Here is a 22,000-nt window from a genome sequence, read left to right on the forward strand (position 1 = left end):
GTATATACAAGCATGTTGCTATGGAATATTCACTTTTACGGTTCTTTTTACGAGCTAAAATTAAGTTTTACTATCAAAATATGTATAACAGTAAGGTGTGTGCTCACACTATTCAAATATTAACTAGGAAAAAAGTGTGTAAATGTATAACAAATGAAAGCTATGTTTTCAACATAAAATTGCATCTGTTATTATATTATGAAAGATGAAAAATGCTTGTATTTCAGCTAATTAAGAATAGAAAAATTAAAGTTGAGCTGAACCTTAATGAAGATCGCAATCGTAACAGAGGTCCTCAAAGGGATTTTGAGTCCCAAGAAGACAGGACGGTGGGTGATTGGAGGTCTGCTAGAGCTGAACTGCCACCACCGCCGCCTGGTAGAGGTAATGTATCATTATTGAATGCTCCCACCTTTTTTTTTTTTTTTTTTCGTGTGTAGAAGCTATTTTTCCACTGCTTGAATTTATTTTGTTGTAAGATGATTGGTAAAAGAATTTGAGCGAGTTAGCCAAGACTAGGCCGTTCTAAAATAAGGCACAATATGCTGCATTTTACGAGTTGGAACATACAGTGATAATAGGAAAGCCGAAATTCCCAAATTCAAGGCCAATACTGCAGTGCCGTCTACTTATATGTCTTAACATTATAAGAATAGTTTTAATTGTGTTTAAAAAAAAAAATGTTCTGTAAGTTGTTTCAAAAGATTTTGCTGTAAAAACAAAAGAAGAAAAAAACTAACAAAATGAGCATTGTGTTTGCAAGTATTCGACACTAGAATAAGCTTAAATGCTTGAAATTGTACATAGGGACTAGTTACTTATTAAAGGATTTGGAAAGGATGATAAAGGAAAAGTACAGCTACATTATTTAAAACTTGCCAATTGTGTGTTTTTTTTTTTGTAATTACAGGAACTTGAATTTAAAGTACATATTATGCTAAAAATAATTCTAGTTCTTTAAATTGGTTAAGTGGAAATGTGCACAACCGTATCCGCCTTTAAGATGAGGAAAACCCATGAACTTAATTTTTAAGGTAAAAGACGTTCGATGTAGGTGTGTTGTTTTAATACTTAGCGGGTGCCAAGTTTAAAAATTAAGAACGTGTATGAAAAATCAGCAGAAAATGAATGAAAAAATATCACCATGGATCTCTTGAAAATGTAACTTCCCTGATCGCTGTAGTGAAAGACAGAAAATGCTTATAATTGGCAGTAAATTGGGTAAAACAAAACAATGATTATGTAAGAATGGGTAAAAAATTATGTAAGAATGTAACCCTAATATCTTGTTGCCAACGAGGAATTTGAAAGAAATGTATATATCATTGAACAGCTATAGATATAAGCTATGTATTAATATGTTTATTATCAAAATTATTCAAGTAAGACCAATTAATATTATTAGTTAATTGACTTACCTATAGGAACATATTTTTAGAAATACCAATTAGGTAATCCCATTTTATTGAATTTATCCCTTTAGTTGACTATTGACATATCAATAGAATCCCTTTTTTCTTCTTATTCGAAAAACAATCACTTTTAATACTTAATTTTTTACATATTGCCACTAGCCTATATTTTTTCAATTGCGACCGGTTGTGACGCCGTATTGATTGCTGAAACACTTGCCTATATGATGGAGGTATTAAATTTGGTGGTACAATTGTTTGGTTCGGCCTTTTGTCTAAATAGCAGTGTCCGCTTGTTTCTTCTCCCGATTCAGTGTAGCTGAATATATATATATATATATATATATATATATATATATATATATATATATATATATATATATATGGCAGCTTTCCAGCTAGGTCAAGTTTAAAAACTTATCGAATCCGTTCAAAAGCATAATATTCTTTGTAGAAACTGGCATTGACCATATGTAAATAGTTGAATAGGCCATGGGGCTAGTTTGGTCCTACAATTATAGCTTGTTAATCCTTCTATGTGTTCCAAATTGAACAAGGGGCAACATGTTTGCGTTGCTGGTGAAGAGGCATGGGTTGGTGAGGTTGGGAAGGTCACTGGGCCAATTCTGTCCTTCGACCACAAAAGTTGAAAGTGGTTTCATGATCTTAAATCGAACTAGGTGTGCCATCCCGTCCTTTCTGCTGAAAAAGCTGGTGTTGGGAGGAGGGAAGAGTTGTTGGTCCACTTTATGCCTCCAATCATGGGTACACTTGTAAGGAGACGCAATCATAAGGAAATACACTCAGGCTTCTAAGGTGCAGATTTGGTCTGCGAAGGAAGACGTAAAATTTACTAAGACAACCAATTAGACTATAACGTGATGATAGAATTTGGAGGTTTAGAGCATTCGATGGGTTCTTTGGGATTGTTTGCATGGCATTGGTTACTTCCATGGTAGCTTACTGGAGACTGATAATAAAAAAAAACAACATAAGTGCTGAGATCAGCCTGAAATTTATTACTCACAGCCAAGGTGACTGCCTAAGAAATGTTTGAGCACTTATTTTCACGATCCAGGCATTAACAGGCTTCGAAGTTAATTAGAGGTATCCCCACTTTAAAACTTTGATATCTGATAGCACATATATCGTAATATCCAACGGTCTAAAGTTTCTTGAGGGAACTTTTAGATGGAGTAGATCACTGTTAGTGAGAGTCATACTGAGAGTAAGCTTTATCTTTTTTTATGTAACAAGTTACTGTAAGAAAGACAACGTTCTATAAAGTCGCATTTGTTTCGTTTGCTGTTTGCAGCAAAAAATTTGGTTTGGTGTTTGTAGCTGATACGAAAAATCGTCCTAGAATTCCAGGCCAAGCTTTTATTATTCACAGCCAAGGTGACTGCCTAAGAAATGTTTGAGTACTTATTTTCACGATCCAGGCATTAACAGGCTTCGAAGTTAATTAGAGGTATCCCCACTTTAAAACTTTGATATCTGATAGCACATAGATCGTAATATCCAACGGTCTAAAGTTTCTTGAGGGAACTTTTAGATGGAGTAGATCACTGTGAGAGTCATAATGAGAGTAAGCTTTATCTTTTTTTATGTATCAAGCTACTGTAAGAAAGACAACATTCTATAAAGTCGCATTTGTTTCGTTTGCTGTTTGCAGCCAAAAATTTGGTTTGGTGTTTGTAGCTGATACAAAAAATCGTCTTAGAATTCCAGGCCAAGCTTTTATGAAGAAGTTTGTTCAAAAACATGTTTTTTTTTTACTGAAAACTTTTGAAGCCAAAACAAAAAAGAAAAAAAAAATCTCTGCGTAACTAAAAACTGTAATGATGAGATAAGCATAACATTAAGGTATCATTTTACTCTTCTCGGGGGGGGGGGAGGGGGGAGTACAGATTTCGAGGGGGAATTAAGATGAACGGTTTACACAATATCGGAAGATACGGGACAATATTAAATTTGCTTTGATTTTATCTGTAGGGACGGGGGTCAAGCTCCCTCCCCTTGTCTTTGTGTAATGCCTGACATAAACCATGATAACATAAAAATAAAAAACAACAGCAATGAAATGAGTAATGGCATAAACCTTGAATATTTGTAATAGAGCTTAAAAAAAATTCGTGAATTGGGTATTTTATGTTAGTTTTTGATATATTTTTTCTTAAATGATCAAAGACATTTTCTAATATTTTTGCAACAGTGGTACTGTTGAACTAAAGAAAAGGAAATTGATGGTGTGTCCGTTTAAGAAATTAATTAAAAAGAACTTCTTCCACAAAATAATTTTTTCAAAGAAAAGTAAAGAACTCCATTAAACAAAAAATGAGCAAAAATAAAATCAAATTATCTACCAAGCGTGAAACTACCACAAATCATCATCAACAAACAAGTGTATCCAAAAACAAAGATAAATTGCAATAACTATCCGAGTCAAACTCAAAAGGAGCAGAAATTAACATAAGTTGGGCTCAAAACCCCTATGCCTTCCCAAGGCCAGAACATAATTTGCACTCTCTTTAAATCTGCTTACTTTCTTTGATACCTTGGTTAAATTTTAAGAGCAGAAGTAGCCCCGAAAGTTTGGACATAATACCCTCAGTCGTTCTTGGGATACTGCATCTTAGATACTTTATTGAGAATTAGCATTAACAGAGTGTATTTCGATTTAATCTTAAGGCAACAATAAGTTTTTAAAAATAAAGGCGAACGGGGGGGGGGGTGTGGGAGGGGGATTAGTTGCCCTCCAATCACTTTCGACTATTAAATAGGGCATCAGTCCTTTCTATTTTCAATCGAATGAACCCTTTTCGAAGTTCCTACGACAACTCTGTCGATACGAAGTGCCCTGGTCTAAACAAAAACAACAACAAAAAATCATACATTATACCCAGATCGATCTTTACTATAAACATTTGAAGCCTTCCAATGACTTTCCACTATCAAAAAGGGCACTAGGCCTTTCGTTTTCCAATCGAGTGAGCCCTTTTTGAGATTCTACGACAACGCTTTCTATAAACACCTTATATGCCCCAAGGGAATAAATTACTACCCTTACCCCAAGGGCTGTGAGGGTGGTTGTCATCCTCTAAGACAAAATATCCAGAAGTTTCAACTACGTTAAACAAAATGGCCATCTCAAAATTTTGATTGGATGTGTTTGGGAAAATGGTGAGCGTGAGAGGGGCGTTAGTCGCTCTTCAATCACTTTTGACTATTAAAAAAGGCACTAGCCCTTTCAATTTCTACTCGAATGAGCCCTGTATAAAGTTTTTACGACAACACTTTCTATGAAAACATTATATGCTTCCCGGGCATAACTTAAAACCGTTGCCATGGGGGCTGTGGGAGGTGTCACCCTCTTATACCTAATTTCCAGAACTTTCATCCGCGATGAATACGATATCTATCTCAAAATTTTGACTGCATGTGTTTGGGTAAATGGTGGGCATGAGAGGGTGGTCAGTTACCCACCAATCACTTTCGACTATTAAAAAGGACACTATCCCTTTCAATTTCCAATTGAATGAGCCCCTTTTGAAGTTTTTACGACAACTCTATCTATAAAAACCTTATATGCCCCCAGGCCATAACTTACTACCTTTGCCCTTGGGGGTTTTTCATCCTTAAATACATAATTTCCAGAATTTTCAACTACGTTGAACAAAATGGCTATCTCTAAACTTTGATTGAATGTGTTTGGGGAAATGGTGGGCGTGAGAGGGGGGTCAATTACTCTACACTCACTTTTGACTACTAAAAAGCGCAATTTCAATTTCCAATCAAATGAACGCTTTTTGAAATTTCTATAACAACTTTTTATGTAAACCTTATATGCCCCCAGGGCATAACTTACAACCCTTGCACTGAGGACTCTGAAAGGGTTATCATCATCTAAGACATAATTTCCAGAACTTTCAACTACGTTAAACAAAATGGCCATCTCAAAATTTTGATTGGATGTGTTTGGGAAAATGGTGGGCGTGAGAAGGGCGTTAGTCGCTCTCCAATCACTTTCAACTATTAAGAAAGGCACTATCTATTTCAATTTCCAATTAAATGAGCCCTTTTGAAGTTTCTACGACAACATTTACAATAAAAACCTTATATGCTTCCCGGACATAACTTAAACCCCCTGCCCTGTGGGCTGGGGGGGGGGTTCATCCTCAAAGACCTATTTTCCAGAACTTTCTAATACGTTGAAAAAAATGGATATATGAAAATTTTGACTAGATGTGTGTGGGGAAATGGTGGGCGTAAGAGAGGTGTTAATTGCTCTTTTATCACTTTCGACTGTTAAAAATGGCACTAGCCCTCTCAATTTCCAATTGAATGCGCCCCTTCTTATGTTTCTGCGAAAACACCATCTATAAAAACTTATATGGCCCCAGGGCATAACTTACAACCTTTGCCCTGTGGGGCTCTGAGGGGTTTGTCATCCTTAATTCCATAATTTCCAGAACTTTCAACTGCGTTGAACAAAATGGCTATCTCTAAACTTTGATTGAATGTGTTTGGGAAAATGGTGGGCGTGAGAAGGGGGTTAATTACTCTCCACTCACTTTCGACTATTAAAAAGGGCAATTTCGATTTCCAAACCAATGAGCCCCTTTTGAAATTTCTACGATAACTTTCTATATAAGCCTTGTATCCCCCCAGGGCATAACTTACAACCCTTGCACTGAGGACTCTGAGGGGGTTATCATCCTAAAAGACCTAATTTCCAGAACTTTCGACTACGTTGAACGAAATCGATATCTCAAAATTTCGATTGGATGTGTTTGGGGAAATGGTTGGCGGGAGTGGGGGGTTAGTTGCCCTTCAATCACTTTCGACTATTAAAAGGGCACTAGCCCTTTCAATTTCTAATTGAATGAGCCCTTTTTGAAGTTTTTACAACTTCGCTTTCTATAAAAACCTTACATGCCGCTATGGTATAACTCACAACCCTTGCCCTGTGGGGGGGGGGGGGTCATCCTTCAAGACCTAATTTCCAAAACATTCAACTACGTTGAATAAAATGGCTTTCTAAAAATTTTGATTGGATGTGCTTGGGGAAAAGGTGGGCGTGAGAGGGGGGTTAGTTGCCCTGAAAACACTGTCGACTATTAAAAAGGACACTAGCCCTTTGAATTTCCAATCGAAAGAGCTCTTTTTCAAGTTTCTACGACAAAGATTTCAATAATAGCTTATAACCCTTGCCCTGAAGAGTGTAGGGGGAGTGTCCTGCTCAAAGGTATAATTTAACTGCGTGAAACAAAATGGATATCTCAAAATTTTGATTGGATGTGTTTGGGAAAATGGTGGGCGTGAGAGGGGCGTTAGTCGCTATCCCATCACTTTCAACTATTAAAAAAGGTACTAGCCTTTTCAATTTCCAGTTGTATGAGCCCTTTTGAAGTTTCTACGACAACGCGTTCTATAAACACCTTATATGCCCCAAGGCCATAACTTACAACCCTTGCCCTGAGGGCTGTGGGGGGGGGGGGAGGTTGTCATTCTCAAAGACTTAATTTCCAAAACTTTCAACTACGTTGAACAAAATGGCTATCTTAAAATATTGAATAGATGTGTTTGGGGAAATGGTGGGCGTGAGAGTGGGGGTTAGTTGCCCTCCAATCACTTTCGACTATTAAAAAGTGCAGTAGCCCTTTGAGTTTTGCAGTCGAACGAGCCCTTTTTGAAGTTTCTACGACAACGCGTTCTATAAAAACCTTATATGCCCCAGGGCATAACTTACAGCCCTTGCCCTGAGGGCTATGGGGGGGGGGGGGTTCTCATCCTCAAAGACCTAATTTCCAGAACTTGAAACTACGTTGAATAAAATGGATATGTCAAAGTTTTTATTGGATATCTTGGGAAAAAAGGTGGGCGTGATAGGGGGGTTAGTTGCCCTCCAATCACTTTCGACTATTAAAAAGGGACTAGTCCTTTGAATTTTCGAATGAGCCTTCTTTTCTACGACAACGCCTTCTATAAAAACCATATATGCCCCCAGGGCATAACTTACAAACCTTGCCCTGAAGGCTGTGGGGGAGTGCACTCCTCAAAAACCTAATTTCTATTTGGAAATCAATTACGCTGAAAAAAATGGCTATCTCAAAATTTTGACTGGATGTGTTTCGGGAAATGGTGGGCGTGGAAGGGGTGTTAGTTGCCTTCCAATAACTTTCGACTATTAAAAAGGGCACAAGCAACTCCAATTTCTAATTGAATGAACCCTTTTCGAAGTTTCTACGACAACTTCTTCGATATGAAGTGCCCTGCTCTAAAGTAAAAAAAATAATAAATAATACATTGTACCAACATCGTTCTTATATGCCCCCAGGGCATAACTTAAAACCCTTGCCCTGAGGGTTGTGGAGGAGTGTCCTCCTCAAAAACATATTTTCTGTCTGGATATCAACCACGCTGAACAAAATGGCTATCTTAAAATTTTGATTGGATGTGTTTGGGGTAATGATGGGCTCGGGGGGGGGGGGGGTTGGTGCTAGTTGCCCTTCAATCACTTTCGACTATTAAAAAGGGCACTAGCCACTCTAATGTCCAATCGAATGAGCCCTTTTCGAAGTTTCTACGACGAATCCTTCGATACGAAGTGCCCTGGTATGGGAAAAAATAATAAATAATACATTGTTCCAACATTGTTCTTATATGCCCCTAGGGCATAACTTAAAACCCTTGCCCTGGGGGTTGTGGGGGAGTGTCCTCCTCAAAAACATATTTTCTGTCTGGAAATCAACCACGCTGAACAAAATGGCTATCTGAAAATTTTGATTGGATGTGTTTGGGGTAATGATGGGCTCGGGGGGGGGCCCGCTAGTTTCCCTCCAATCACTTTCGACTATTAAAAAGGGCACTAGCCACTCCAATTTCCAACTTAATGAGCCCTTTTCGAAGTTTCTACGACGACTCCTTCGATACAAAGTGCCCTGGTATGGAAAAAAAATACGTTGTGCCAACATCGTTCTTTACTTAGGCAGCGTGATTGATAGGGTCCATTCATGGCGAGTTATTTCTGTTGTACTTTTTAGATGTTTGCATTGTGATTCTGGTTTCTTATCATTATTGTTTTAGATCATCGTGATCGTGACCGAGGCTATGGGAAGTTTGAAGATAAAGGTTTCGGAGGACGCCGAAATTTTGGAGGAGGTAGCATTGAACGTAGAGAACGTGAACCAGGTTTGTCCTATTTTGTATTTTGATTTTTCAGCCCAAAGATATAGTAATTACGTTGGTTTTATTAAAAAAGGTCATATTTATATTTTCTAAGCTAAAGATCGGAATTTTAGTTGCAGATGCACAGGTGGGTATATATTTTTTCTTTTTGTCTTAAGATATGAGCTGCCCTTGCCCGTATTTGTGGCAATATTTAATGTTCAGAACTGTTTGTCGAAAGCAATTAAAAAAGAAAACAAAAATTAAAAACGTTTGACGTCAAGGAATTTTTAATAAAGGTAAGAAAGGTCAGGGAATCTGTTATAACCAATATTGTGATCCATTTTACACCAGAGTTCCCCTTTGATTTTCAAATATTACTTTGGAATATGTAGCAAACAAAATATTTTCCCAACAATGTAAATCAACATTATTCGTTTATTCATATACTAGCCAAATACATGGCTTACATAAAGCCTGCTCGGCCGAAGTTTGTTTGTCTCCTCCTTCTCTCTTGGGCTCCGGTTCCTCTGTAAAGGGGTCAGGTTGTCGGACAGACAGACATACTATATGCTTTATAGTAGAAATGCAGCGTGAAGCAAAACTGCTTTTCCCTCACAAAATGCATTAGAAAAATTTTAAGAAGCGATATTCATGATATTGTAAGATTGTAGTTCTTGAAATCAATTCAAACATGAGGATTAGGCATGAAAATATATGTTGTGCATGAATTCCTCCCAAAAGCTTTGAGAGATAAGGCATTGATTGACATATCCCGCTCATCTGGTCAAGCCCTTGCAAAAATATACTTGCTGATATTTTGTCATTCTCCTTAACTCCATTCTCTTTAACATCCATTTCTGTCATTCTCTTTAACGTCATTCGTTTAAGTGAGCACAGGCGATTTTGAATACATTTTGCCTCAGATGATTTGCATATTAAAATTGAAGTTCATAATGAAGATATGAAACAAAAATTTGACAGTTTTTCAGAATAGACTAAAAAGTGTTTTTTTTTTTTTTTTTTTTTTTTTTTTTTTTTTTTTTTTTTTTGAGAATCTATGAGTATAATTGAAAACGAGGGGAGCAAAACTAGTTGGGCTTTACATAAGGTAGATATCAAATTGGATACGAGTTACAAATGTATAAATGGAAAAATTTGGTGAGTTAAAAAATCAAGCTATGTGAATTCGGGTTCTAGGCGTTTACCCCCGGCAATTACCCCCCCCCCCTTGAAAATACCCTACGTGGAAAATACCCCCCTCCCCCGTGGAAAATAAGGCTTTCCAAATTTGAGAATTTTATTTGAGTTTTATTTTTATTTTTTTCCGTAGGGGCAAGGAATTTTGGTGCTTGTGTATTGTGCGTCACTCACTCACGTTTATGCTGTGTAAAAATCGAGAACTCGCCAGTTTTTTCGTTAGTTTCTTCGTTACTTTAGAAATAAATTTGGACTACAGATTTGCATATTGGGGGGGGGGGGCCTAGCGGGTCTGCATGCAAAATGTGTTTGGTACAAGTATTCTGCATATTAGATAGATAGATAGAGAAGTGTATTTTAAAGCCAAATATACGGCCATGAACATTGTAAAATAACATAAATGAAAGGCACAAATAACATAAACTTTGATCACCGATCATCATAAAACACTTAAATGAAACACTACATTAACCTAATAGTAGTAGGCCTACTTAATACTTGGAAAAACGGTCATTGAAAAAAACAAAAAAAAACACTTAAAAATTAGAAAAAACACTTAAATGAAACATCAATTTTAATTTCTTTCTAGGTATGGCCATTAAAAAATTACAGAAGAATAGCGAGGTATCTGGAAATTTTGTTAACTGAAAAAAAAGAGAAAGAAAAAAAAGTCAATCATTGATTGATTGACTTTTTAGTTAGTTAGTTGGTTAGTTAAAAAAATTTCCTCGCTATTCTTCTGTAATTTTTTAATGGCCATACCTAGAAAGAATTGTTTTCTGACTTCAAACTGTCCAAATACTTTACCTCCCCCCCCTAATGTGCAAATATATAGCCCAAATTATGTATTTCCCATATATTCTGTCACTTGTCTTTGTCTTGTCTGGCGCTAAGCTGAAAAGAACTAACGAAGAAACTGGTTTGTTCTCGAGTTTTACACAGCGTAAACTTGAGTGAGTTGCCCATTATACACAAGTACCAAAACTCCTTTCCCTTACAGAAATTAATAAAATTCTCAAATTTGGAAAGCTATTTTTCCACGGGGGGGGGGATATTTACCGGGAGAGTAAAGTATTTGGACAGTTTGAAGTCAGAAAATAATTCTTTCTAGATATATGGCCACTAGAAAATTACAGAAGAATAGTGAGTTATATGGAAATTTTGTTAACTAAAAAAAAAAAAAAAAAAAAAAAAAAAAAAAAAAAAAAAAAAAAGTCCCAGTATAAAGTAAATGTAATGCTTCATTTAAGTGTTTTTTTTTCAATGGCCGATTTTCCAAGTGTTAAGTACTACTATTAGGTTAATGTAGTGTTTTATGATGATTGCCGATCAAAGTTTTATGTTATTTGTGCCTTTCATTTATGTTATTTTTTATGTTCATGACCGTATATACACTTCGTAAATACACTTCTCTATCTATCTATCTAATATGCAGAATACTTATACCAAACACATTTTGCATGCAGACCCGCTATACTTTACCCCCCTCCCCCCAAAAAATCTATAGCCCAAATTTATGTTTAAAGTAACGAAAAAACTGGTAATTTCTCGAATTTTACACAGCGTAAACTTGAGTGAGTGACGCGTAATGCACAAGTACCAAAACTCCTTCCCCCTGCGGAAATAAAAAAAAATAAAAAAAATAAAAAAAATAAAATTCTCAAATTTGGAAAGCATTATTTTCCACGGGGGGGGGGGGGTAAATGCCGGTCATAGTGAATTCGAACCCGTTTTGCGCCCTTCATTGTTTTTTATATTTATAGATTCTCAAGAAAAAGAAAAATTCCACTTTTTAATCTTCCGATTCTATTATCATGAAATTGTATTTTTTCTTGGGCAAACATTGTATTTATTAATACACTTTATATTTCTAACTACTATGCCCTCTCGGCTGTGTTGCAATCATTGCATGATAAGATCTTGATGCGATGTTGCTGTTTATATTAATTTTACTTGATTAAAGCATGAAAAGTTTCTATAGATGCTCTATTATTGTGCTGTCATCTGAAGTGCGTATACTGATGAAATTTGTAAGTAGTTGAACATTCGAAAGGGGTTAAAAAATAACTCACAATTTGAACAAATTTATGTCACAAACAAAAAAGTCGGTGAGTTGAAGAAAAAAAAAGCTAAAAGCACATTTTCTGTTTGTTTTTTCTCGATTCATTGTCTGCCAGTTTAGCTTCTAAACGGCTTGTATCATGGAGTTAGTATTCCCTTAGAGGTTATTCTAGAAGAGGGAAAACTGAACAATTTTGTTCCAATCAATAGTCTGTTAAAGAGGAAACGTTAATGGATATACAAGTTTTTAGCATGGCTGTCTAAAAACATTTATTCATTAGGGGCTTTTCATGGTCAAAAGCATTAACCCTTCGGGGCATATTTTTTTCTCTGTGTATTTTTTTTTTCAGTTAATTGCATATCTTCTTTCTTCCTTTTTTTTGTTCCTTCTCGTGTAGGTGTAATGTACTACAAATGTTTATCTGTAAAATAGACTAAAAGTAAAATAATAGAAGCTGGGACATTTTGTTATACGTACGGCGCCATTATCTTTTGAACATCTGGTTAAAAAATTATTTTGCGTATATGTCAAAGAAAAAACCGTTTTAGAGTTAATTCTAATTAAAATACTTTGAAGTGAGCAACATAAAATAACATTGTCCCTCTAGTTAAATTAAACGATAAGGCCCTGTTATTTCCTCTGAGACAGGCAGTGAGTTTCTTGTTAACATTACTGGTGTAGGAATTTATAAATTATTCCTTTTTTTACAATTTGTGTATTCTTAATACAAATTTTATATTATTTTATATAAATTCAAGATAAAAAGGATTCCCCCCCCCTGTGGACAGGCATGCTTTTCGCTTGCATATGAGTATCTTTATTTTTTGTTGTTTTCAGCCAGCTCTGTTTTAATATTTCGTTTTTCTTTAGAAGTTGTCAAGGAAAGGCCAAGGCTTCAATTGGCCCCTAGGACAAAGCCTGTTGAAAAAGAACTATCCGAAACACCAACTGCAGCAACCTCGTCGATTTTCGGTGGTGCAAAACCTGTAGATACTTTGAAAAGAGAATTGCAAATTGAAGAGAAATTGAAAAGTACAACAATATCTCCGCCAGTGGAAGAGAAACCGAAGCCAAAAGTGGATATATTTGGTGGGGCCCGTCCTGTGGACACATTGACCAGAGAAATGGAAATTGAGGAAAAACTGAGAAAGGAACGAGGAGATGTGGAAAGGTTTATTTCTATACAATCTAAAAAAAAATTAATGATTGGGTATTATTAACTGAACCAGAATTATGATACTTTCTTTATAAGAGAAAAAAAGTTGTTGAAATACATTCACGGTAGTAGCTCCTACGGTGGATGGTGACACTAACAAACAAAGGTTAAAATGCATATATAAAGCAATTTCGGATCGGAGTATTTTAATGAATATATCTACTGCACTTGAATTATCTACGTCTTGTTTTATAATTAATTACAGGTTTATTATTACGAAATTGCTTTTGTATTCCGAATTAAGGTCGATTGACTGCGTTGCATTTTGTAGAAGAGTAAAAAGATACATTCACTAAAAGTTAGATATATCTTTGTGCTTGGCATTGTAGAAAAAAAAACATTGTTAAAAAGTTGCATATCCCTGAGATTAAGAATGTATTACCCTGGGAGAAATTAATGCCAATTGCAAGACAAAAATCTTGCTCTATAAATTTCTCGCCGAAAAGGCGCTCAAATATAAATGAATGTGCTATTAGTCATGGAGAGTTATTTCTTTTATCGAACGGGATGCTTTTCTCTTCTTGTGATATTTTTCCTAAATATCCGAGAAAGGGTGGCTCATAATCTGCTTTAAATAAATGGTAAAGTTCTCGAAATATACTTTTCTAGTCAATGTGAACCGTTTTCTCTGCGACGATAATTGAATGCGTTCAAAATGCACCTCAAGTTACTCCTACAAACGCTGATTTGAAAAGTTGTTTCGCATCGATTTATAACGCAGACTGTTACCAAAGTATATGCAAACGCATATGATTGTTAATGTCCCTTCTTCACTTCTTGGTCAGACTCATGATCAAAGAGTAGAAACCCCGAATAATTATTATTTTAGCTATTATTCTTTTAGCAATACTGCCATCGTGATTTAAGCTGTGTACTCATATATATCCTCTAGTTGTTGTAGATAATCACATATCTGTTCTGTTTAATCAAATAGTTCATTTTCTAGTTATGTGGAGGAATAGTCTTGTTTTGTTCAGGAAAATACTCAAACTAAGCAAAGAACGTTGCTGTTTTATTTAGATTTCGACCAACACGGATTTGTGTTATTTGTTTTGGATATATTTTACCGACTGGGTATTTCTTCGTCGTTTCCTCGGTTAACTGGGTTCATTCGCCTAATACTCTAGGCAGACAGGCCCTTTCACGTTTTGGACGCTTATTTCCTTGGCAATTTCCGGTAACTTGTTTGGTCCGACTAATACTGAATTAAGTTTTTGTTAGTGCAAATGTCTGAGTTTATAAATTGGGTCACTTGCCTGCCTGACACTTTAGGTAGTTGGGGCACTCACTATTAGGCTTTAAACGATTGTTTGCCTGTTATTTCAAGCAAATTAACGGTCCTGTGTCAATTCTAAATTCTTTGTAAATCTTCCTAAGACCATAGGCGGGCGTGCCTTGTTTGCCTCTCATTCCAGGGAATCTAACGGTTTTATATCTATTTTAAATTCTTGGTCAACCTGCCTGAGACTCTAGGCAGGTGTGCCTTTCTAAAAGCTAAAACAAAAGTATTTATCCAATAAGAGAGTCATACTTACTCCCGCCGTTCACCCGTGCCATTTAACCAAACACTTGGAAAACTATAGGTTTTACCGTTTGCCTTCAAGTCCAGGGGACTTGTTGGTCAGGTGTCAATTCATTGGCATGGTATTCCACCATAGACTACATCACTTGTTCGCAGAATACTCTTATTTCAATTTTGCAGTAGGCATCAAGTCATGGCTAATTGTAGAAAAAGCCAAGGTAGATAGTAAGAGTAATTGAATGGCAAATCGGGGATAAGCAATTTCTAGGATTGTATAAGAATGATGTCATTTCATTTGTTGATAGATAAGTCTATCATCCATCCAGTTGGGATTCCTAGGGCAGAACTAAGGTAGATAGTCATAAAATTAAGGGATAAAAGATTGGATTGATTTTGGGTTGACGCGTGATTGAAACCTTATGAAACCAAGTTACAAGTAAATTTACTTTAATTTCTGTGCAAGAAACTGGTAAATCGGTTGTTAACTGGATGCTTGCTTATAGACAAGGACTTATGTTGTGAGCGTTTTACGTGTGTTTAATTTTGCTGAAGGTTCGTTGTGTTGAATTTTGAAATTATACCTGGTGACCTGATTGAATTGAAGTCTCGACTATAGATATACTACTAGCAGTTCATAAACCAAGGCAAATGTAGCTGGAGATTTCGATTGTTTATGTTCGAGTTACTTACGAAATTTTACTGTGGTTGTTTCTCCCTTTTTGTAACGGTTTTTTACTGCCGCCACTTTACCCGTGCCGCAGCCATTTAAACATTTGCCTCTCAATTACTTTGACTATCTGTCTTGGCTTTTCTCTTTCTACAATTAGCCATGTCTTGATGCTCTTCTTTTTTGGTCGACATATTAGATCTATATACATTAAGACCCTTGCGAGTTAACTACTTGTCCCATTAAACTTAGTATCCTTCTCGATATTTTTGTAAGTTCCATTGCTGATCATGATGTTCTGTACAACACTGCAATGACTGAGTGTGCCTATTTTCGCTCATAACACTGCCGGACATCCCATCGATTAGATTATCGTGGTAATGATGTATCCTTTTATTAGGGAATTATGGTTACCCTCGCTTTATTTTTAATAAATATTCGCTTGATGATGCTCACGTTCGTCATGCTTTCAGGTGAATTTGTCTCCAAGCGAGTGTGCTGTCTTGTCGGTTCGTTCGTTGTTTAATTAATGTCAAAATTTCCCTTTTCGCCCTAAATGTGCCAAAAAGAAAATTGTATTTCTTTATTGTAATCATACGGCTTTTGGTTACGTCGTCTTAAAATTATATAATTCATATGTGATATTTATGATTTAGCTAATATTTATGAATTTATTGTTTACAAATTTTAGTCAATATTTATGTATTCGATGAATTTGTCATATATTTATGTAGTAATAATATTAAGATAGGAATCCTCACCTTTAACTTCAAGTTCTTATAAACAGGCCCGGATTTACTAATAGGCCTACTAGGCCCGGGCCTAGGAACGCACAATGCCAGAAGGCACAATAAATTATCACAGTGATTTTTTTTCTTAGCAAAACCGGAATGATGTGATTTATCGTCAAAATGCCAGATGCACTCCGCCGCCGTGCTGCCTTTTCACAGAAAAATAATTTTAAAACAATGAAGGAATTCCGTGGCCACTTATAAACTGTCTGATGTCTCCCAAGAATGGCAGCTGAGAGTTCGGTATTGTTTTTGTCTTTCATTAATATTGGCTCATCAGTTGCGTTCTGTTCAGTACTTCCACTATCTCAGAATTTTTGGGGATTTCCCCGAAATTTCGCAAAAATGAAGCGGTAAAAGCATTTTGGCCCTAGAAGTGTCAGAGCTTTAAATCCAGCCCTGCTTATCAACTTGAAATTCTATTATAAGAACAGGGATTGTCATCGTCAAAAGTTTTTACTTTTGACGAATCTTCTTCCATGTTCCCAGGAGATAGATGAAGCAATTAGATTGGATAGCTCAGCATACGTGAAATAATCAGGAACTGATTGAGTAAGGTATTCGCTACATTTTTCTAAACAAAAAAGAGTAATGGGGTATACAGACATCTCTTTTATTGTTTTTAGTATTTTTTTAATTAAGTCTACACCTTTTCTATAGACCAACGTTTTACAATGTGTTGACGCCAACGCCGTAGAAAAAACAGATGTCTCTGCTATTGTTAGACCTTCCATTCAACAATTCAAAGCTTTTTAAAAACTGCATTCTAGTGTAATATATACTTGAAGGTTATTTAATTTAATAGATTGGATATTTCCATGGCTTTTCATCCAGTGTAATCATTCAGCTGTTCTCTGTCTGCTTTTGGTATGGTCCGCTGGACCTTTGCCAAAATTGTGACTAACATTACATCGAAACCTTTCCTATTTGAATGGGATCTTAGAGATTTTTCCAGAGTTTTCATCTTTATCTGCTCGCAACAATTGCAATGTGTTGTTGAATATTCATCCCTGATTACAGCCACCTTGTCCGGGCTCCAACCAAATACCTTGGTAATTGTTTTTCCAACAGTAGAAACTTTAACATGTCCTTGGCTATAAATAACGCTTCGACTGTCACCATCGAGTCTTTTTGACACTTCAGTTAGTTCTTTGAATGTAGAAAAAAACACGTGTTACACACAGGAAAAGGGCTTCAGCTTTTTCTTAGCAGGAACTAGTAGAGAAGGAACTACATTGTCATCACTGTTGCCAAAGACACCCTTTAAAGTATATTTGGTGCAGCCTCGCAGATCTCTTAACTTTTTCTTGGTAGCTTTCATCACTGACGTCAAAACTACTGCTTGAAACTGACGTCGTCATATAGTTTTACGATAACGTCATTTATGGTTGTAAACTACGATTATGATCTCATTCATCATCTTGTATATGAAGATGCGATTTTGTCGAAAAATGGATTTTGTTTTAAATATTGTGTTTTGTTAATTACAACATCGAGTACATGTAGCAATTTCTTTTAAAACTTGCCCTTAAACACCTCAATGAGGTTCCAGTGCCCTGCTAGCGACGGAGAAAGCAAAAAAAACGAAAAAAGAGGATACTTCAGTGCCACCTATGCAAAAAATTGAATTTCTGTATCGTTTACAGGGATCTCTAGGTTTCCTGTACAGGGTTTTCGGCCAAGTCTAATCTAATGTATGTTTTTTGTTTTGATCCGACGCCATTTTTGGGGGTTTCACGCTCATTTTTCGCAATTATCTCAAAAATGTTTTCAAAATAACATTTCACTATCAAGACTAATTTAGATAATAGTTACCAATCCTGAATAAGCGAGAAATGGCAGTCTTTTCTCACTTTTTTTCTCACGTCTGTTTTCTTTTACACGTTTGGTTACTGTGGGCAGTGGTTCGTCCTTTACTAGTTTGCAGCTATTGCCGCAAACACGAAAGGCGAAAAAAATGTAATTTTTCAGTTAAAAAGTCTAAAGCATTGTTATATTTTAAATGGGCGTCTTTAACCCCATATATGCAGTGTTTTGCATGTTTTTATGTATTTTTTGCTTTTGGAAACCCAGGCTACCTTTACATTAGGGTTTGTATTATCTGAAGTTTTTCAAATTTAAGATTCATTAACAAACGTGCTATCTTCAGTTATTTAGCACCTCCTACGCGCACATATCCATGTCCTAAAGGTTTGGATAGGGGTTAGATGATCCTAAATACGTTCTAAGAGCACACTGGCTATATTGACGTTTGACTAAAAAAGAGAAAATATTATTAAAAAATAACCAAGTAAACGAGGGGGGCTCCCTGCCAGTGGACAAAAAGAAACGGAAAGACAAAAGCAGATATTTCAGCAAGGGTCTCCGCCAAGCCGTCCTCAGTACTTAAAAAATACTTACCCTTTGAAGTGAACTGTAACAAAGGAGAAGAAATACTGCTTTATTTTGCTTTGTTACAGTTAACTTGAAAAATTTTACTATGGGGAGCCCCGAGGTCCTTGCTGAAATATAATATCTGTTTTTTATATTTTCGCTTCTTTTTATCCACTGGCTGAAATTGGCTATTTTTTAGTTACATCTTTTTTTTTTCTTTTTTTTTTTTCAAATGTAGATGATAATTCGGGCTGGATAGGCCTTTGCTTTCGGAAAATGTTGGTCGAGGCCCAAATAACATGTTTTTTATACATTTTAAGGAGCTTGACAGAATTTCCCATACGGACTGCTTACCTTATCACCTTAATTTTCACCTAATCACCTTATCACCTAATCACCTTAATTTAATTTATATGTAATGTAGTTCTAGACCCAGCCAAAGTAACGGCTATGATCGCCCAAGAAGTGGTCAAGGATCATATAGAAGCAAATCACGTGATGAAAACCACCGATCTTACCGAAGTAGTTCTCGCGATGAACTCAGGACATATGAAGATCCCCGAGAGTATCGTGAGTCAAGCAGAAACCATAGTCCATCAAGAAGAGAGCCAGTAAGAGAAGTCTCTTACGTAAGAAGAGAGCCAGTAAGAGAAGTCTCTCCAGTAAGAGAAGTCTTAGAGACCCCGCGAGTTAATGCCTGGGCAAAAAAGCCTTCATTTAGTCAGGTAAGTAAATTCAGAATTATTCAAGGGTGTATTTTGATCCCTTGTTCATTGCAGAAGTTTTTTTTTTATTTATTTATTATAATTTAAGTTAGTATGTTCGTGATCGATGCATAAGGTACGACAAAGTTTTATTTTGAAAATAGTTTTCACTAGCAGGTATTGCCAAACTTACATTTGTCGTAGAAAAAAAAGGTTTAAAAAGTAAAGAAATGTCAGGAACACCAAGGAACGCTGGTCAGAAAAATTATAATTAAAACAAACTACGGTAAATAAATTTAGTAAGCTTAATAGGTCAGTCAAAAATTAAATAACCAGATGTAAAAAAAAAACCTGCTCAATGTAGTAAATATATTAAAAGCATCTAACAAAGCGCTAAAACTTAAAATATAATAATTGTCAAAAGATAAAAAATCAAACTAAGAATAAAAGTGTATGGGACTAGGGGGGGGGGGGAAAAATTGAAAATCGGGTCAAATGTTAAAATTAGAAGAATGGCCGATATAAAACTCATCGTACCTTTTCGTTTTCAGTATATTAGAGGGATTATAATGTCTTTTTGACATTTCTGCCTTTGGAGGTAACTCAAGATTAAGTTTTGGCGGGGAAGGAGCAGTCCCTGGGGTCCTGAAACGACTATTGCCTTTCGACTAAAGCTAATGCAAAAGGTCTTGCCCCCCTCATTCAGGGTAACCTGAATGACGTTTACCTGAATAAAAGATAAACTTGAATGTTTTCTTTAAACGACGAGCGTAAGTCATTTTGTGCCTTTAAAGTAATCTTAAGATCCCTATTGTGAATTGCTTCAATTTTATGTTTAATTCCCTTAATTAGACCATAATCCCAGGCAGGACTCGCATATTCTAATAAAGACTAAAAGTCTGAATACGGAGAGTATCAGAATATCTGAAGAATATGAAGTAGTTAAAGGGATGAAGTATCCTACATTTGTATCGTGGATCAACGTGAATTTCCTGCTTAACTTTAGATGACTAGGTAATATCAGCAATTTTTCTAGTCTGAGTGGGGGCATAGGGATACTAAAAAGATGAAAAACTTCAGGAAATGAACAGTGCGAACTGGGTCCTCTCATTAACTGTGATGTTACTACAAGAGGCTGCACTGTAAATGTCACCAAGAATCGTCATCAAATTGCACTGGAAATGTCAAACTAAAAATACGAGGGTGTATGAAGCTAAAGGGGGGGGGGGGAGGGAAAAATAACTGAAAATCGGGTCAAACGTTAACATTAGAAGTAATGGACGGTTTTTAACTTCTCATACCTTTTCGTTTATTTTAAGTTGGAAGGATTATATGGTCTTTTTGATCTTTCTAGAGTTCTATTGTGAATTGCTTCGATTTTATGTTTATTTCCCTTAATTAGACCATAATCCCAGGCAGGACACGCATATTCTAATAAATACGGAAGGTCTGAATTCGGAGGGTATCAGAATATCGGAAGAAGCTGAAGTAGGTAAAGGGATAAAGTACCCTACATTTGTAACGTGGATCAACGTGGATTTCCTGCTTAAGTTAAGATGATTAGGTAATATCAACAATTTTTCTAGTCTCAGTAGTGTGAGTGGGGATATAGGGATACGGAAAAGATGAAAAACTTCAGGAAATGAACAGTACGAACTAGGTATTCTCATTAACTGTCATGTTGCTAGAAGAGGCTGCACTGGAAATGTCATCAAGAATTTAAAATGCACAGATATAATTATTGTCTAAGCGTCAAAGGGATTTTTTATTAATATGAATAAAACTTCTACTATTTGCACTTTAAACTTCAAGATTTTTTACTTTTAATTATTATTTTATTTACATTTTTTAAAAAAGAAAAAGGTATTAGTGCTTAGGGGTCTTTGATCCTATATAGGGTTATCTGCTAAAATATAATTATTGTCTAAGCGTCAAAGCGATTTTTTATTGATATGAATAAAACTTCTACTATTTGCACTTTAAACTTCAAGATTTTTGACTTCTAATTATTATTTTATTTACATTTTTTTAAAAAGAAAAAAGTATTAGTGGTTAGGGGTATTTGATCCTATATAGGGTTATCTGCTAAAGTGCCAGCTCCTTTTAAGTGGGGAACCTTGTAGACTTGATCTTTTGATCTCAACACGGTTTGATACGTTTCTTTTATTAATCTTATTGTTGATTCATGTTATTATCTAATGTTATTGCTGATTTTCGTTTTTTGTTTTTTTTTTTTTATTATAAAGTGTTTACTCCATTATTTATCTCTCGATGTAAATGGGTTTATAAATAAATATTATTATGACATTATAGTGAACATCTTAAATAAATGAGCACCATCTTTTTTTACTCTACTATTGTTGTATGTATTTTGGCAAATTTTGAGCTTTTTTAGTACGTTTCTATTTGGCTAAATGCTGTTTTGTTGGTTTTAGTCATTAGACTTAATTGTCCTTGTATTATTTAGTTTACTCCTGTTTAATTTGGGATTACTCCCGTTTAATTGTCCACGTTATATATGAAAGGATATGTACAGTAAGCTTCGTGAAGTTGTTAGGGTGTCTGCTCGTAATGTTCATCTTTTGTCCCAGATTTCTATACATGTATGAAAGTGTCAGCGATAAAACAAGATATCTTTCCCTCCTTAATAACAGCGTGAAGGAGGTTTAGAAAAAATATGGAATGAGTTTTATTCTCAAAGGAGTAGATTTGATTGTGTTTTATTTACAGAGATGAAGATTTGTCTTTCTTAATTATCTAGATATATTGAAACTTCGCCGGATAGTTGCTTTAAGTGGTGATAAGTTTGATATTTTAAATGATAAACATGAACAGATTGGACTAGGATTCAGCCCTGAAGAGAATGAGGCTCTCAATTTTGGC

General features: G+C 35.6%; 1 protein-coding gene across 1 annotated transcript in view; it reads left to right on the plus strand.

Moving 5' to 3' along the window:
- The window catches only part of LOC148948668 (uncharacterized), a 62,948-nt gene that overhangs the window by 22,055 nt on the left and 18,893 nt on the right, over positions 1-22,000 (plus strand). The window contains exons 5-8 of the mRNA XM_089094582.1: positions 228-384; positions 8,502-8,606; positions 12,715-13,015; positions 18,838-19,138. Coding sequence (XP_088950708.1) covers positions 228-384; positions 8,502-8,606; positions 12,715-13,015; positions 18,838-19,138 — 864 coding nt within the window. The remainder of the gene's footprint in view (positions 1-227; positions 385-8,501; positions 8,607-12,714; positions 13,016-18,837; positions 19,139-22,000) is intronic.

The sequence above is a fragment of the Artemia sp. Qi Xiang Cuo genome, chromosome 9 (genome assembly GCF_049724085.1).
Source record: "Artemia sp. Qi Xiang Cuo chromosome 9, ASM4972408v1, whole genome shotgun sequence".
NCBI lineage: Eukaryota > Metazoa > Arthropoda > Branchiopoda > Anostraca > Artemiidae > Artemia > Artemia sp. Qi Xiang Cuo.